We start from the raw sequence: 20,153 nt of genomic DNA on the forward strand, positions 1-20,153 counted from the left end.
GTAAATAATTACATTCATGATATAAAAACTCAAGTAAAATTATGTATTTGTTTATATACCAAAGGAATTAAATTAAAATTTATCTTATAAAAAGCTCACAGCATGGTCCTTGGAAACCTTTTTACTTTAATCTCAATCTTAAATTAGAAGTTCTGCAATTTAATCTTGATTTTCAAGTTCTTTTCCTCTATGTAAACAAAAGAGCCTCCAGTCTGTCTTCCTATCGGAATTAAGTTTTAATTATTATCTAAGCAGATAATAATGTCTGATTCTGACAATGATCCTGAAGGAAATATCACAAAATCTGTCACAAAACTAAGGAAAGAGAACAAGTGTATACACAACATCACTTGGCCATATCCTTCCATGGAGCTTGCTCTGGAACTCCAACCAGCTTTTTCCTCACCAAGGAAGTACTCTGCACTATACATAGTGCATGAAATCAGAGATAGTAAAGTTAGATTTAATGTTCAGTATTAAATGCTGCTGACATCTCAATGTAAATCTAAACTCAATAAATTTCTTCAATTAGAAACATTTTACTAAAATCGAGTCATTTTTAAAAATAATGTCAAAGATTCACATCTCTAGAAAAATAAACGTTCCTAACTTTTATTCTAAAGGGTCTGAAGGCAAGGAGAACAACAATCAAATTTTTAGGTAATTTCCAAATTCCAACATTATGATGAATAAATTTTACTAGGAGAAAAAATGAACAGAACAAATTTCAGTCAGCATAAATTACTTAAACGCAAGTTCAAATATGTTGACATTATTCAAATGTTAATTGTATATCTTTACATAAATATAAAGTTGTCCAAAGAAAACATTTCATCTATTTCTATGTAGAAAACCAATGTTTTCAATTAGAATAAAACAGATTATAAAGAATGACGCTTAAGAGTTCACTTTGAACTTCAATAGCATAGATGCTATAATAAAAACCCCACAGTCAACATCATGAATTATGTCATTATCTTTAATATGATATTCAGCAATAGGAAGCCCTCATTTCTAGGTATATTATTTTCTATTTTCACTTAGAAGATCAGCAAGTGGTATATAAAAAGAAAAACAGGGGGAATGTACTTTGACCCTATTCTAGCACTAAATGGAAACGAACAAGCAAATAAAAGAAACAAATACTGTATACCATACAGGTGAGGAAGAGAAATCTAGACTTAGAGAAACAAGTGGTAAAAACTGCAATGAAGTTAAGACAGTTAACCTGTTTCAAAGTAAAGGACATATTTTAAAAATCAGAAAATGTTTTAAAGAAACACATTTATGCATATACACAGAAGAAAATAAAGATTATATATAGAGAGAAAAACAATATAAGTCTTTAAAAAATGTGGGGGTGACTCATTAGAAATTTCTAAGACTAAAAAGGTCAAAACAATTCTTCCAGAATAAGAATACCCATATAGAGTTACCTTTTCAAATTCACCATTGCCCAAGGAATCCCAGTAGGTGTGTTAAAGGCAGGAAGGAGTTTCTCAGCCAATTGCACTGCTTTAATCTTGAATATCTGAGATTTAAAACATGAATATTCATAAATGATAGCCATTAGGAGGCATTTACTTACTGCGCTCTCTCTCTCTCTCATAGTATACATAGCACAAGGTACTGGGTACACGGGAGTACAGGGTGGGAAAAAGCATCTCATTGGTACCATGCAGCATCTGGCAATCACAGACTATGTTTGCAAACTGGATACTAAGGAAAGCTAACCATGCAAAGGCCTGAAACTACAATTAATTGAAAAGGAAGGACATAGTTTTGGTGTTGATAGCCTATTTTCAGCTGGCAAAAAATTTAAGAAGAAACATTAGGCTATGGATTTTTCATCCAAGGTAAAACAGGTTTAGTTCAAAATATAAGCAAAAGAGGTAACTTAATTTGCATAAATGCCCTTAAGTTACTCTGAACATGTTATGTCTCAAAATTTTCCATCAAGGTTTAATCATATTATTTAAAAAAAGGAAAGAAAACATTTGAGTTCACATGCTAAGTTTATTTTGAGAGTTATAAATGCTTCATTTGTCAGTCCCAATTGCTGATTTTTTGATATCCAAAATTAATTGCCTAAATATCGGTGGTTTCCAAACTTTTAAAATCATATAGATAGTAAAATTTCTACTATTTTCTTAGCATGTAGTATTATCAAGATGTATATAGTAAAATTTCTACTATTTTCTTAGTATATCCCAACAGATAAGTGTGTGTACTTAATTTTAGAGACCACTCACTTACAGATTCCAAACTGTGACTGGGTCATAATGTTCTGTTAGGAAAAGTAGCACACTCTCCTATATGCGTCAAGTCTATCCCCTCTCAAATGGGCTGCAAATTGATTGGTTACTTAAAATTCCATCTTTTTACTGCAGCCAAATACTTTTGATAAAAGTATTATTAGATTCTACTAATAATATAATAAGTAGTTGAAGATCTGGAATGAATCAAAATTTTGAGTTGAGATTATATTATAACAAAGCATACCAACATTACTGGGGACAGAAAACATTAGAGAGAAATACGTACAAGTAGATAAGGAAATATCATAGAGGTAACGTATCCCCATTACTCGCTCCTTCATGCACTCACCTGCATTCACTCTGTCCCTCATTAAGATGTTCCAAAGTTCCCTCAACAAGACAAAGTTCTGCCTCAGCAGAACTTTTAATTAGATATACTCACACATCTACAATTTACCATTTCCTTCAATATCTACTTTAACATCAAAACTCCAAAGAAAAACATTATAATTTAAAGTCAAAGTTGTAATAATGTTCTCATATCCATCTCATTAATTAGGAAAAGCAAATGTAAAATCAGTTCTCTCTTTATTAACATTTACATGCTAGTAAAGACAAGTTACCTTATATAGCAAACGGTATTGCTTCTGTTTACCATGAAGTCAAAGGAATCAACTTTCTTATCTAGGAACTAATATTAATACTACATATTTGTTAATCACACATTTTTGTATCACATCTTTTCTACATACAAAATTAAAAGTGATAAAATGACCTACAAATATAAACTTTTTCTCAATAGAAAGCATGCTCAATTCACTCCCAGAATAAACCAACAATATATTGTCTAATTTTCAGCTAAAAATATTGTGTCATTAATAGCAATTAACACATAAACAGTTAAAGTAGACAGGTCTAAAAGAAAACACCACCCTGATGTCATTGAGAAAAAATCCCTTACATAGTATATAAATCTTAATTTATTCAAAAATATATAAACTCTTTAACAATATATTTTAGACTTATCTTCCCTATTTTCAGAAAAATATTTTGGTAGGCAACAGCAATAGCAAATTAGTTTTCAGTATGCAATGCAGGCAAATAATACAAAATCCAAACAGTATCAAAAGTAAAAAATTAAGTCTCTTTTTCAGTTCTGTCCCTCAGCCACACAACTCCTTTTATAATGCAACCACCTATTAGCTTCTTTGTATTTTGTGCCAAATCAGTTTCATGGTATACGTGGTTCCTGGTCATGTCACATAAAATCCTCATTCCCAAACCCTCACAAAAACAGAAATTCTGTTGCAATTTACACACACTCAGAGTCTCTGTCTCTCTCTAACACAGAACATCACACATTCTGAACTTGCTTCTTTTAACTTATTGTTTTGTATCTTGGAGAGCTTTCCAAAGCAGCCTACAAATGGCTACCATCTCATTCTCTTTGGTGGCTGCAGAATTTCCTCTTTTATGGATATACTGTAATTTATTTACTCAGTCCTCTATTAATGGACATTTGTTTCTACAGCATACGGCTATCTAAGATAAATTCCAGAAGTGAATTTGTTGTCTCAATCAGTATAAGCATTTGAAATTTTGGTAAGTCACTACCAATTTGCCCTCCGTATACGTTTTACTAATTTACATTTCTACCAGCAATTTGTGAGTGGCTCTTTCATGATATCTTCGTTAATACAAAAGTTATCAAACTGTTGACTACTACCCATCCAATGGTAGAAAAAGGATATTAACTCTCATTTCTTTTATTATGAATGTAACAGATACTCAAAACCCATTCAAATCCTCTTTCAAGCATACCTTCATGTATTGCAGAGAATGGAAAGTTATACATAACATTTGCCAGACTCCACTCCAGCTAAGGGGCTAGAATGACCAAGGCACTGCCAAGTATAAACAAGTATGTGACATTTAGAAGGAACAAGTGAGCACACTGAAGCAGTGGTCACATGATGGGAGGCTGCTTGTCTTGGAAACACTGTGGTGGAAGTATTTGATTCTTCTGTGATAGTTCTAATAGAAGTTCTAGTGACTGGTCTCTGGCTTCATAGATACTATAGGGGTAATGAAGACAATAAAACTGGTACTCATCAGCTACATCCTATGCTTAAGCATTTCTCCTGGCTGCAGGGATCCAAGTGTGTAACAAAAGTATCTGATTTCCTAACTTTCCGAAAGATTGTCAGCTATCAGTACCCTCTAATAAATCACTAGCTAAAATGGATTCTGGTTCCTGAAACTAGGACTCTTGACTGATAAAATGATGAAAGTAAATAAATTATTCACAGGTTCAAGAGTCTCAAAAGTACTTAAAAGAAGACTTCCAAACATTTCATTCATAGAAAAAAACTTTCATGTATTGATTGTATGTAAAATGTAAAACCTTCCAGTTATTTTTATCAGAATAAATTATAAGTAATGGAACTACACTAAAATCAGTCCTAGGTTTAGAAGAATTAGGATCAGAAGAATTGACCCTAGGTCCAGAAGAACTGGAAGAAATAAAATTTAACAGACACAATGTAGCAAGATTACGAAGAGCTTTAAAGTATAAGTAATGAAAGTCAGGCTGGGAGTAGTGGCTCACCCCTATCATCCCAGCATTTTGGGGGGCAAAGGTGGGTGGATCACTTGAGGCCCGAGGTTTGAGGCTAGCCTGGCAAGTATGGTGAAACCCCATCTCTACTAAAAACACAAAAAATTAGCCAGGTGTGGTGGTGCGCGCTTATAGTCCCAGCTACTCAGGAGGCTGAAGCCAGAGAATCACTTGAAGCCGGGAGGCAGAGGTTGCAGTGAACCGAGATCACGCCACTGTACTCCAGCCTGGGTAACAGAGCGAGACTGTCTCCAAAAAAAAAAAAAAAAAAAGAAAAAGAAAAAAAAGAAAAAAGCTAAGACAACACAATAGGTAACACAGAACCACTGTAGATTCTTGAGGAAGGAAGTGACATTAGGATCTATATATGCTTCTTATGCTTGTTTTATTTATTAGAGTACTTAAGTTACTAAGATAATATTTTTGCAGCCTATTCTCAATCAAGCAGTCAATGTGGGAGTGTTAAATAGAAGTCAACAGTTTAGAACCCTCAAATGGCTCCCTATCTCACTCAGAGCAAAAGCCACAGTCCTTAAAAAGGGTATATACCTATATCAAAGATGTATCCCCATAACCTTCTATGGCTTCACCCCCTCCTTCATGCACTCTCCTTCATTCACTCTGTCCCTCACACACTCTACATCAGCTCCACTCACCTCTTTTGTTGTTCTCTAAGGATGCCAGGTATGTTTTCATTTCACCGTCTTTTCATTTGCTAGGCCTATGAAAGGTTCTTACAAAAAATATCCTCACCTGCTAATCTCCTTCAGGTCTTCACACAAATGTTACCTCTTCATGGACTCCCTAACCATCCTATTTGAAATGTAAAATCCTTTATGCCCCATCCCGCTTTATTTTTCTCCTTGGGGGCTTATTGCTAACAGTGTATGTTCCATCATGTATAATGACAGAGATATGTGCTGGGAAATGCATCATTAGGCAATTTTGTCATTGTGCAAACATCATAGGGTATACTTACACAAACCTAGATGGTAAGGCCTACCACACACCTAGGTTATATGGTACAGCCTATGACTCCTATACTACAAACCTATATAGCACATTACTTTACCGAATGTTGTAGGTAATTTTAACACAATGGTAAGTATTTGTTTACCTAAACATAGAAAAAGTACAGTAAAAATACAGAATACAAGATTAAAAATGGTGTATCTGTACAGGACACTGACCATGAACGAAACCTGCAGGACTGGAAATTCTCTGGTGAGTCAGAGGATGAGTGGTGAGTGAATGTGAAGACCTAGGACATTATTGAACACTACTGTAGATTTAAACACTGTACACTTAGGCTACACTAATTTATTTTTTACAATTATCCTTCAAAATAATAAATTAACTTTGGCTTACTATAACCTTACTATATAAACTTTTTTGGTTTTTTTTTTTTAACTCTTTGACTCTTTTATAATAACACTTAGCTCAAAAACACAAATATATTTTACAGCTGTACAAAAATATTTTCTTTCTTTATATCCTGATTCTATAAGCCACTTTCTATTTAAAAAATTATTTTTTTACTTTTTAAACTTTTTTGTTAAAAACTAAGACACAAACACAAACATTAGTCTAGGCCTACACAGGGTCACGATCATTAAAATGCCCCTAGGAAATAAGAATTTTGCAGTTCCATTATAATTTCATGGAACCACCATCATATCCATTGTTGACTGAAACACAGTTATGTGGTACATGACTGTATAAGTGTATACATACACACTCTCTCACATATCTATCTTATTTATTCCCTATTTTCCCCACAGTAAAACATAAGACATAGGGGTACAAGAATTGTTTTGTTTTAAATCTGTTTGTTCTCAATGCTTAAAACAGTGCCTAGCATATAGCAGATGCTCAACAAGTATTGAATAAACTAAGACAAAAGGCGCAGAGATTTAAAATAAACAAATTATCTCCTCCCATTTCCATACCAACTCTATCCCCCTAATATGTGATATTAACAGGTAAGGGCTTTAAGGACTTTTTAATATGTTCTACAAAAATGTTGGGATAATGATGATGATGATGATGATGATGATGACAAACATATTAACTCATAATCCTCACAACAAGCTAGTGAGATAAGTATTAATTTTGCCCCCATTTCACAGAGTAGAAAAACTGACATAAAATGAATAAGTAGTATATTTCCCAAAGTCAGACAGGTAGTTAAGCAGTTAGTCTGAATTTAAACCCAGGCAGTCCAGCTCTAGAGTCCATGTTCTTGACCACGCGCGCACACACACACACACACACACACGTGCACACACATGCATACACACATTCCTACACCTTGCATTATCTAATCTTAATTTTTATAGTTAATAAATTCCTCAAAAATATTCTATTAATTGATGTGTATACCTTTTTGTCTTTTATCTTGTATCTTCCCTCTTGAATGACAGTTTGTCTAATATAAAATTCTGGGTTGGTAGCTATTTTATCTCAGCAGTTTAAAGATACTACTCTAAAATCTTCTGACATAAATTGCTACTGAGAACTCCACTGTCAGCTGTCATTCTTTTTTAAGTAATCAGCCCTTTCTCTTTGGTAACTTTTAATATTTCTTCTTTGTTCTTGATTATCTTTTCACATATTATTTGTTCCATTAAACTCATCTGAGACTTCTACCAAATATTCTCTGAAACCTCTCAATGTACTTTCATCTCTCAACTCTTTTGCTTATTTTCCCTCTTTCACTCTCTATACTGCATTCTGGATAAATTTTTCAGTATCACCGTGAGCACGTGCACCCTTAAAGGCTAGATGGCTGTTCCTCAGGACCAAGTGGAAGTCACTGCAAAACTGAGGGTTAACACAAAGAGACAGAAACATATTCACACACACTTCCCTCTTAAAAGGAACCTGCAAATAATAATTTTAAAACTCACAATGAAATCTAAGATTTTATTATACTTGCAAGCTAATAAGTCAGCCTGCCACAATTTCATAAATGTTGGCAGAAGACACAAGACTACTGGGTCAGAGTTAAAAGACTTTATTATTTATAGTAAAGTAGCAGCCAAAGCTTCAAGTTCATTTGCATTCACTGTATATGCCCCACCTCCATCCCTATTGCACTGGGATGATACACAGTGGGTTACATTATAGGAGAACATTCAGCTTGCGGTATCTCTTCTATAGTAAGTGAAAGTAAGCCTGTTTATCCAGGGTAAGACATTACCTCATCCCTACAAGCACAATTGTGATTATACGGGTAAAGAGCAGTCAGGGACTTGCATTCCTGGTATATCTGGCACAAATGTGCAGGGAGAGATATGCTCAGGCCCCAGTGTTGGATTGCTTTTCTAAGACATCACATCAGCAAGGGGAGTCTCTTTCTATAGCAGCAGCTGGATCCATTTGGAAGTTTCTCCAATACTCGTAGAACCAGCTTTATCACCCTCAAAGACATCAGTAACTATTACCCACCCCAAAGACATGAGCACCAGCAATAACCTGCTAGCCCACTCTCATCAGAGGTCTGAGTTTCAGCTTTGGATACTCCTTCCTCTTAAAGTTTCTAAGTTTTACTAATTAAAACCTCTTCCCCATCTTATGACAACCCTGTAGGAGCCACCTCTGTGATTCCTATATTCTTTTTAATCTAGCATTTACCTAGTTAACAACTTTATACCTAATTAAACTTCATATTAAATTTTCTCTGTTCAAGTAACTAGATGCATTCTATCTCTTAACTAGACTTTTGACAAATAAATAATCCATATATATATATACACATATATATATATATATATATTTTTTTTTTTTTTGAAATGGAGTCTCACTCTGTTGCCCAGGCTGGAATGCAATGGCACGATCTAGGCTCACTGCAACCTCCGCCTCCCGGGTTCAAGTGATTCTCCTGCCTCAGCTTCCCGAGAATCTGGGATTACAGGCGTCTGCCACCATGCCCAGCTAATTTTTCTATTTTTAGTAGAGACAGGGTTTCACCATGCTGGCCAGGCTGGTGCCAGGCTGGTCTCAAACTCCCAGCCTCAGGCAATCCGCCCGCCTCGGCCTCCCAAAGTGCTGGGATTACAGGCATGAGCCAACGCGCCCGGGCAATAATCCATATTTTATTATCTATTACAAAATATTTGCTTAGTTTAAAAAGCAGAAAAACTAAAAAATAAAGTTTAAATCATAAACACTTCCTCTATCTTGAACCAAATACTATTAACGTTTTTGTGTATTTCCATGCCTTTTTTCTATACATAACATACAATTAAGTAGCTGGATTTTTATTCCATGTTTGGCTGCTACTGACATAATAACACAAGTAACTTTTCCAGTTTTACAAAATTGTCTATTTTACTATATCCATATCCTCTCCTTTTTATTCACTCCTCAGCCTATTCCAACATGGCTTCTGCTGCCATCATTTCACTGAAACAGATCTTACTAAGGATTGACCACACATGTGAGCAAAAGCATTTTCAGTTATTATTGATGAGTTCTTCCTTAAAATACATTCTTCCTTTGTGTTCAATAATCCTATCATCTCCCTGCTTCCTTTGGTTTATCCTCATCTATCTGGCCTTTGTTGTTGTATTTCTTGGGGCTTGATTCTAGGCCCCTTTCTCTTCCTATCTAAAATTGTCTCTCTAGACAATGTCACAATGTGCTTGATTTCAATTACCAGCTACCCAGCAACTGACTCCCAAATTTACATCTCTAGTCAATAGCTTTCCATTGAGCACCAGACCCATTACATGTCTCTACTACTTATTTTCTTTCGCTTAAATATAACAAAATCTCCTCAAACTCAAAATACCTACAATTAACGCATGATCTCCCCCCTCTAATCTAGTATTCTTTAAGTGCTTGCTATTTAATAACTATCCTACCATCAATCTAGCACCAAAAACAGAAACCTGAGAGACAAAATCAATTCCTTCTGTCTTATATTCCCCTCCAAATATCACCCAATCCATTTAAATTTATATCCAAAATACCCTGAAATCATTTATATCTCTCATCTCTACAACATCATCTTAGTACAAGTTGCCATTATTTCTTGGCAAAATACTATAATGACTAGCTGACTGAATGGATACACACACACACACACACACAGCTGTAACCAACTACTGGTCTATAACTTGCTTTAGTCACTGAATATATCAAGCACATTTTTCCTAGTTAAAATATATCAATTTAGGTTTATAGTTGAACATTATCCTACGGTAACAGATATATCAATTTATTCAGTCATTCTCCTGTGGATGAATATTCAAGTCTTTTTCAAATATTTTCTACTACAAACAGTACTGCAAGGAAACATCCTTTCAAGTATACCCTTGTGTATGTACTCTGTTACTTCTAGATAAGAGATTCCTAGAAGTGGGTTGCTGGGTCAGAGTATTTTAAATGTTAAATATTTACTTCACACAGCCAAATTATTTTCTGAAAAGATAGTATCAATTTATATTCTAACAGTTTATCACACATTTGGTAAAATGCAAAGCATACATTTAATTACATATTAGACATACAAGACAGGTACATTTTATTGCATGTAAGTTAACTTCAATAAGGTCTTGAAAGTCTCTATCAGGCAAAGAATGTGGAAGAGTGAGAGACTATTACAGAGAGAAAATCATGATATAGCTCTATAAACACAGGGAGATAAAACAATGTGGTCTAAATAAATAGTTTCATAATACTGTGGTTTAATATAAGTGTTAAGTCCGGAAAATCTTAGGAAATAGTAAATAGATCCCTCAGACGATCTCTTTTACAGCTTTTGACCTCTTTAGAAAGTACTTCCTCTACTTTCTATGGAAATTGTCACTCTGTCTGTCTGACAAACAAGAAACTCCATTCCATCTATCACCTTAAAGCTGCTGCAAATGCCATATAATCACGTTTCCAAGCCTCCTCTGCCACTAAGGTAGTAAGCAACACGACCTTTGTTTTGTTACTCAGGGGTATGTAAATTAGGTTGTAAGGGGAAGTTACAGACTGGAGATGGTGGAGAATCCATTTAGCCATTCAGCTAACAGGTAGTGGCAAGTTCATCTCATTTCCAAAAACTTTTAAGGACAGTATCCAGTATTAGTGGGGCCATCAGTGCAAACTGCAACATGTATGCAGTAATGACTACAACAAATCAGTATTGTGATGGCATCCCTGGCTACACAGAATTTAGGAAAAAAGGAGACGTACAACTGTCATTATTTGCAGACAACATGACTGTGTATCTCACAAATCAAAAGGAATCTAGCAAAAACACTATACAAGCAAATATGAACAAGGTATTTTTCTTGCTTTCTTGCAATGCTAAGATTTTCAGTACAATGCTAAATGTAAACAGTGAAAATCGAACACCTTTCTTTATTCCAGATCCTTGGGTAAAAACACTTTAATATTTTATAATTAACATACAGTTTGCTGTAGAGTTTTCGTAGGTGTCCCTTATCAGCATGAAAAATAATAATTACCTTCTAGTACAGGTTGAGTAGCCCTTATCTGTAACGCTGAGAACCAGAAGTGTTTCCAATTTTGGATTTTTTTAAATTTTGAATTATTTGCATTACACCAATTTAGCATCTCTAGTCTGAAATCCTGAACACTACAACGAGCATTTCCCTTGCACTCCATGTTGGTGTTCAAAAAGTTTAGGATTTTGGAGCATTTCAGGTTTTTGGATTGGGAATAATCACTCTGTACTAGTTTACTGAGAGATTTTAATCATGAATGGGTGTTGCATCTTGTCAAATGCTTTTACTAAATTTATTGTAATAATTACATGATTTTTCTCCTTTATTCTGTTAATTAATATGATTAATTACATTAACTGCTTTTTCAAATGTTTAACTTTGCTTTCCTAAGATAAAAGAGCTTTTTCTTTATATATTATCTTTTATATTATATAAAAAGAATATAAAAGGTATCTTTTATATATCTTTTTAAATTCTTATATATTATATATATATATCTTTTATATTCTTACTAGCTATGCTTTACAAATATTAATAGTTTGCTCAGGATTCTTGCTAATGTATTCAAAAAGTATACTGGTCTGTAATTTTCTCTTGCTATATTGCCTTTCAGGCTATGATGTTAGTGCTATGCTGGCCTCTGAAGTAGAGTTGCAAAATGTTCCCTATTGCTCTGTGGAAGAATGATATTTCTTTCTTATTTGATATAATTCACCAATAAGGCCATTTAACTTGGAGTTAATTTTGTGAAATAGCTTTTTATTACGAATTCAATTAATACTACAAATGGCATACTTCTTGCTTTACCTTAACTCAGTTTCAATAAGATTGTTTTAGAAAATCTGTTTTGTCTATGTTATTAAATTTTGCAAAAAAAAAACTGCTTATAATATTCCATTATTATGCCTTTAATGTATGTGGAATCTGCAATGATAGCCTAATATTGGCAATACCATTTGCTCCTGCTATTGGTAATCTGTCTTCTGTTATTTCTTAATCAATTTAGCTAAAAAGATGTATCAATTCTGTGAATACTTTGAAAGAATCAACTTTGTAATATTTTCCTTATTTTATCTACATTATTAAATTTTGCAAAAAAAACTGCGTATAATATTCCATTATTATGCCTTTAATGTATGTGGAATCTGCAATGATGATAGCCTCTTATTGGCAACACCATTTGCTCCTGCTATTGGTAATCTGTCTTCTGTTATTTCTTGATCAATTTAGCTAAAAAGGTTTATCAATTCTGTTGATACTTTGAAAGAATCAACTTTGTAATATTTTCAATTTCCTTTGTAATCGCTTACTTGATGTCTATTTACTAACATATTGCTTAATTTTCAAATATTTGAAGTTTTTCCTGATGTCTATTATTGATTTCTAATTTAATTCCATCAAGTCTAAGATCGTGCTTTTTTGTTGTTGTTGTTCATTTTTGGGAGACAGGATTTTGCTCTGTTGCCCCAGCTGAAGTGCAGTAGTGTGATCACAGCTAACTGCAGACTCAACCTCCCAGTCTCAAGCAATCCTTCCACCTCAGCATCCTGAGTAGCTGGGACTACAGGTACATGCTACCACACTCGGCTAATTTTTGTATTTGTTGTAGAGACGAGGATTTGCCCTGTTTGCCCAGGCTGGTCTTAAACTCCTGAGCTCAAGCAATCCACCCACCTCAGCCTCCCAAAGTGCTGGGATTACAGGCATAAGCCACTGCACCTAGCCATACTGTGTACTATTTCTAACTTTTTAAATTGACTGTGTTTTATGATCCAGCATATGACTTATTTTGATCAACATACCACGTGCACTTGAAAAGAAAGTGTATTCAGCAGTTGTTGAGTAAAGTGCTCTATAAATAAATATCAATTCATTTAAAATAGCTCATAGTGTCACTCAGGACTTCTACATCATCTTTTTCTGTCTGCTTATTCTATCAATTTAAGAGAAGAATGTTGAAGGATCCAACAATGTTTGTGGAATTACCTTTTTAATAAAAAATTAAAAAGGAATCTCCTTTTAATTCTTCCATTTGTGATTCATACATTTCAAAGCTCTGTTGTTTGATGCCTACACATTTGCTTATGTTTTAATGTTGTGATTATGTCTTTCTAATGAACAGAACCTTTTTTCATTATGAAAGGTCTCTTGTCTCTGACAATATTTTTCATCTTGAAGTATAGTTTGATACTGATGTAGTCATTTAAACCTTTCTACACTTGCTATTTATATATTATGTATCTTTTTTCCCACCCATTTACTTTCAACCTATTGTGTCTTTTTTAGACTGTGAATAGTTTGGTCTTGCTTTTATGTCGTTTTAACTATTTTTGCCTTTGACTTAGAGTATTTCATTCATTAAAATTTAATGGCATTATTGATATTACTGGATATAGGTATATGATATTATTTTTTGTTTTCTGTTCGCCATTTCCATTGCTTTTTGTTGTTGTCCTCTATTCCTTCCTGTTTTTTTAACTCAAATATTTTCTAGGCAGGGCGCAGTGGCTTTCACTTGTAATCCCAGCACTTTGGGAGGCCAAAGTAGGAAGATCTCTCGAGCCCAGGAGTTCAAGACCAGCCTGGGTAACATGGAGAGATTCCATCTCTACAAAAAATAAAATAATTAGCCAAGCATGGTGGTGTGCACCTGTGGTCCCACGTACTCAGGAAGCTGAGATGCAAGGATCACTTAAGCCCAGGAAGTTGAGGTTGCAGTGACCCGTGATCACACCACTGCACTCCAGTCTGTGATGACACCACTGCACTCCAGTCTGGGTGACAAGAGTGAGACTCTGTCCCCCCAGAAAAAAAAAAAAAATTGTAGAATTACAGTTTATTGGTGGTTAAGCTACACATGTTTGCAATATTTTTATTTAATGTTTGTCCTACGGATTAATTATCACCTTAACTTTTCACAGACTATTAAGGTGTAACTTCATATAAAATCCCTTACAATCTTAGAGTCCCATTTCCTCCCTCCCTCTTTTATTCCATAGCTGTAAGTATTACATCCATGTATGTTATAAACCCAATATAAAACACTATGGATTTTGCCATAAGCATTCATGTAATTTTAAAGAATTTTTGAAAAAGTAATCTCTGTGGTTTCTGATGAGTATTTGGCCATCAGCCAAATTAAACTACCTCCACATATAACATGTCATTTCTTGCTGAAACTTTTCTCTTTGTATTTGGCTTTCAGCTGTTTGTTTAGGATCTAATTAGCTCCTTGAAATTCAGGTCTACCACCAAATATAGAAAAAATATAGTCAATATTTCTTCAACTATTTTTTACAGTTATTTGCTGTCTTCATACAAGATTCCAATTATATGTATGTTGGAATACTGTCCTACAAGTTTCTGAAGCTCCATTCATTTAAATATTTAATTCTCTTTCTTCACACTGGATAATTTATATTGATCTATCTACAAGTTCACTGACTCTTACCCTTCCAGTGACGACAGTCAACATGATGACTTTTTGTTTTAAACACTGAAGTTTCCATTCTAGAATTTCCATGTTATTTCATTTCTGACGAGATTTTCATCTATTTGGGCATTTCGGAAATATTTTCCTTTATGTCTCTGGGCATAGTTATAACAGCTGCTTTAACATCCTTGTCAACTAATGCCAGTATCTGGGTTACCTTAGAACAGGTCACCATTGATTGACTTTTGGGGAAAAAAAATGGATCATTTTCCCTATTTTTTTAATACACTGAGTAATTTTTAAACTGTATCCTGATCACTGTGATTGATAGGCTTTAGAGGAAGCTGATTCTGTTATATCTTCTGAGAAGTGCTCATTTTTTGTTTTAAAAAGCACTTAAATTTGTCTGAACTCAAAATCTCACAATGAATCCAAGAGCTATGACAGCCTAGTATATGTATACAATTGGAATCCCAGAAGTGGGGCATGGGGCTCTTGCAATACATAAAAAAATATTACATGTAAAGGAACAAAGACTTAAAGCAGATTTCTCATCAAACTATGCAAGCTATAAGATAATGCAGTGACATTTTTAAAGTATTGATAAGAAAATATACAGATGGTCCCTGATTTACAATAGTTTGACTTAGGATGGTTCAACTCACGATTTTTCAACTTGACAATGGTATGAAAGCAGTAAGCATTCAGTAGTAACTATACTTCAAGTGCTCATATGGCCATTCTGTTATTCATTTTCAGTATTCAATAAATTACACAAGCTAGTCAACACTTTACTATAAAATGGGCTTTGTGTTATATGAATTGGCCCACTATAAGCTAATATAAGTGTTCTGAGCATGTTTAAGGTAGGCTAAGCTATGAAGTTTGGTAGGTTAGATGTACTAAATGCATTTTCAACTTAGGATGTTTTCAATTTGCAATGGGTTTATCAGACATAATCCTATGATAAGTCAATGAGTATCTGTATTTTTAAAAACAATAACTGAGAATATTTTAGAAAATAATTAAAGCTATCAACCCACAGACCCCAGCAGCTCAAAGAACTTCAAGCAAAATAAATAGTCCTACTCATGCCACCGCCACAAGACATATACACACACAAAGTAAAACTACTCAGACTCTTCATACAAAACAAAATATGAACAGAAAATTTTAAAGGCAGTCAAATTTTTAAAAAGACCTATTACATACAGAGGAATAAAGAATTAAAGGAGATTTCTGATCACAAACTATGCAAGCTATAAGATAATGCAGTGACATTTATAAAGTGTTGATAGGAAAAACTGTCTACCTAAATTTTATACCCAAAGAAAAATTTTCAAAAATAAAGTGGAAATAGACTTTCAGACTAATAAAAACTAAAAGAAATCACTACCAATAGACCTATACTATAAAAAATGTTAAAGGAAGCTCTTCCCACAGAAGGAATAAAACACCTGAAAAACCTGAAAAATCAGAAACCTGAACCTGCAAAAAGACGAACAAAACTGACTGAAATGAAGACAAACAAAAAGGCATTTCTTTTATTTTTAATAGTTCTAAATAACCGACCACCTAAGGTAAAAATGGTAGCAATGTATTATGGATTTGCAGCATAAAACTTAAGTCTATAATAACAACAACACATACAAAAAGAGACAAAGAATATTGTTAGCTATAGGCTTTTTGTAGATGCCCTTTATCACCTTGAGAAAGGTCCCTTCTACTTCTAGTTTGCTGCGAGTTGTTATCATGAACAGATGTTACATGTTGTCGGATGTTTTTGCGGTATGTAATAAGATTATATGATGTTTTTCTTTAGTCTGTTGACATAGTGAATTATATTGGTTGATTTTTGAACATCAAACCAGCCTTCCATTCTTAGGAAGAAACCCCACTTGGTCACACTGTATTATCCTTTTTATATATTGCTAGATTTGATTTTGTGATGTATTGTTGAGAATTTTTTGCATCTATATTCACATGAGATACTGATCTATAGTTTTATTTTAATACTTCCGTGTGTGTGTCACATAGGATTAATGCTGGCCTCATAGAACGAGCTGAAAAATTGCTCTTCTTTTTTTTCTGGAGAAATTTACATATAATTGATATTAAATATTTGGTAGAATTTGCCAGTGAGGCAACTTAGGTTTGGAGTTTTGTTTTTTCCTTTCCAAGTTTTAAAACTATGCATTTTTTTTATAGATACAGGTCTGATCCTTCCCCCTTCCCTCCCCACTTCACCCTCCTTTTCTTCCTTCCTTTCCCTTTCCTTCCCCCTTTCCCTTCTCCTCCCTTCTCCCTCCTTTTCTTCCCTTCCCCCTCTCCTGTTTTGTCTCCTTCTTTTGGAAAAAGAAATCGGTTTTATTTCTCTTGGCACAGAGCAATGCATGAAGGTGACTATCTCCTATCTCCATGTATCTCTTACATAAAGATGTCCTTCAAATATGTCCAGTTATCTGCCACATTTCAGTGTTAAGAGAATTGGCAGTTAGCAGATGAAGCAACTCAGGACAATTCTTAAAGACGTTTTTGTGGGGAGGAAGTTTTGGGTCAAGTGGAAAAGATGAGACCCAACAATGAATGTTCCATCCCTCCTGGGGAAATCTAAATCCCAAAGGTTTTATAAAGAAAGGCACTTCTCTGAGTGACGTTTGAGAGAAAGAGCCCAGACTTACTATTTGTATGTAAGGCTGAGGTAGACAGAGGATGGGGTAAGCAACAGACTACAGACTCAAGGCAGAGGAGTGAAACATACAGTAGAGCTGAAGGGACTAAAAGAGACTAGGGGTCCAAGTCATAAATCCCACTCCTTCTCAAGTCATGAGCAAAAGCTCTCCCTCTGGGACTAGTTTTTCCAGGAACTATCTTCACTCCAGGGCACAGAAAGGACAAACCAGGCAAAAATCTTATGGATACGAAAGGTTCTGGAGAGTGAAAGTAGCAGACCAAGAGAAATAATAAACATTTATGGATCACAGTACTTTTGAAGCCATATGCCATGATCATGGTAGAGAATAAAGCTATGACTGCAATTCCTAGGATCAGGAACCAGGCAAGGATGCCTACTCCACCCATTACTATTCAACTTTGCAGTAGATGTCCTAGGCAATGCAGTAAGGCAAGAAAAAGAAGAGAACCACACAAATAAAACCATTCTCTGCCTTAGGAGAAGGGGCAGGAAAATAACAAAAATAAATAAATAACCATTCTCTATACAGAAAAATAAAACTCATCTCTATTTACTAATGACATGACTGTTTACAAGGTGTATCCCAAAGAATTCATTAAAGTATATTTTAAAGCTACTAGAATTAATTAATGAAGTTAGAAAAATCACAGGGTAAAAAGTCAATATAAAAATCAATTGTGGAAGGCTGAGGCAGGAGAATCACTTGAACCCGGCAGGCGGAGGTTGCGGTAAGCCAAGACCATGCCATTGTACTCCAGCCTGGACAACAAGAGCAAAACTCTGTCTCAAAAAAAAAAAAAAGAAAAGAAAAGAAAAGAAAAAAAGAAAAATCAATTGCATATTGCACAACAATGCAAATGTTATTTTTAATGCCACTGAACTGCACATTTAAAATGGTTAAAATGGTAAATTTTATGTTGTGTACCTTTCAGCACTTTGTTTTTAAATGAAAGTATCACAAAGTTACCTAGAAGAAACAAAAAGTCCTGAGCCAGCTGAGAATTTAAGTCTTTATTAAAAGTTTTTTAAAAACATCAAATGTATTTATATATACTGACAATGAACAATGGGAAACTAAAATTTAAAATACAAAACTACCAAAATCATGAAATATGTATAAATTTATCAAAATACATGCAAGATCTGCATGCTAAAAACTAGAAACACCAATGGAAAAAAAATAATTAAATAGATGGAGACATACACTATATTCATGGATTGAAACACTCAATACTGTAAAGATGTCAAATCACTCAAAATTTATAATCCCAATTGAAATCCCAGATTATTTTATAGAAACCAACAAGCTGATTGTAAAATGTATACAAAAAGGAAAAGTAACTAAAAGAGCCACAATAATTTTGAAAAGGAATAAGGTTGAAGGACTCACACAACCTGATTTCAAGACTTTCTATAAAGCCATAATAATGAACACAACGTGGTAGTACCAAAGAGAGACACATAAATCAAGAGAACAAAACAGAATGTCTAGAGTAGACCCACACATACATAATCAACTTATTTTCAACAAAGGTACAATGTCAATTAATGAAAAAGTAGTCTTTTCAACATCCATATGGAAAAAAATAGACTTCAACTTACACCTCATAGTGTATATAGGATTTAACTCAAAATCAATTATAGACTTAAAAATAGAAATAAAGTAAAACTATAATACTTTTGGAAGAAAACTTAAGAGAAAATCTTCGTGATGTTGGATTAGGCAAACATTTCTTAAAATACCAAATGCATGAACCATAAAAGACAAAATTAGTAAACTGTACTTTCAGATTAACAACATCAATTCTTCAAAAGACACTGTTAAATCACTGAAAAGACAAGCCACAGAGAAAATAATTGCAAATGTACAGATTATAAAAGACCTATGTCTAAATGTAAAGAACTATCACAATTTATTAATTCAAAAAAAATTTTTTAAATAGGCAAAGGCTTTGAACAGCTAATTCAAAAAACACGCGTGACAAATAAACACAGGAAAAGATGCTCAACATCACTTGCCATCAGGGAATGCAAAATAGAACAACAGTGAGATACTACTACGCATCTATTAGAATGGCTAACAATAATAAAGAGACTTACAATACAAAGTACTCGCAACAATGACAGGCAATTTTTGGAAAATAATCTGACAGTTTCTTCCAAAGTTAAATATACACTTAACCTTTGACTCAGTAAATCCCATTCCTATGTATTTATCCAAGATAAATAAAAATTTATTTTCCCACAGAAATCTATAGGTAAATGCTTACAGCAGGTTTATTCATAATCTCCAAAACTGTAAATAATTCTGCCGATAAACATATAAAACGCATAATGGAGTACTGTAATACAGTAAAAAGGAATAACTACTAATACATGGATAAATCTCAAATGCATTATGCTAAGTAAAAGAAGCCAGCATTCGTAACTGTAGAGACAGAAAAGAGATCAGCAGTTATCAGGGGCTGGCAACAGGATAGGGTAATTGTAAAATGGTAAATGGAAATTTTCTAGGATACCAAAATTCTGTATCTTGATCGTGCTGGTGATTACAAGACTATGCACTGTAAAAACTCGTAAAACTATATGCTGAATTTTACTCTACATAAATAATACCTCAATAAACCTCACTAAAAATATCAATTAATTCACAATGATTTTATTCCTATAAGCCAGGTTAGAGTTT

The 20,153-nt window shown here is 33.9% G+C and overlaps 1 protein-coding gene across 6 annotated transcripts in view; it reads right to left on the bottom strand.

Moving 5' to 3' along the window:
• MAN1A2 (mannosidase alpha class 1A member 2) overlaps window positions 1–20,153 on the bottom strand; it is a 175,821-nt gene that overhangs the window by 100,339 nt on the left and 55,329 nt on the right. For all 6 annotated transcript variants that reach the window (XM_023222826.2, XM_023222829.1, XM_023222831.2 and 3 more), the window contains one exon: window positions 1,437–1,531. In XM_023222826.2, coding sequence (XP_023078594.1) covers window positions 1,437–1,531 — 95 coding nt within the window. The remainder of the gene's footprint in view (window positions 1–1,436; window positions 1,532–20,153) is intronic.

This window comes from Piliocolobus tephrosceles, chromosome 1, assembly GCF_002776525.5.
Source record: "Piliocolobus tephrosceles isolate RC106 chromosome 1, ASM277652v3, whole genome shotgun sequence".
In the NCBI taxonomy this organism is placed as follows: domain Eukaryota; kingdom Metazoa; phylum Chordata; class Mammalia; order Primates; family Cercopithecidae; genus Piliocolobus; species Piliocolobus tephrosceles.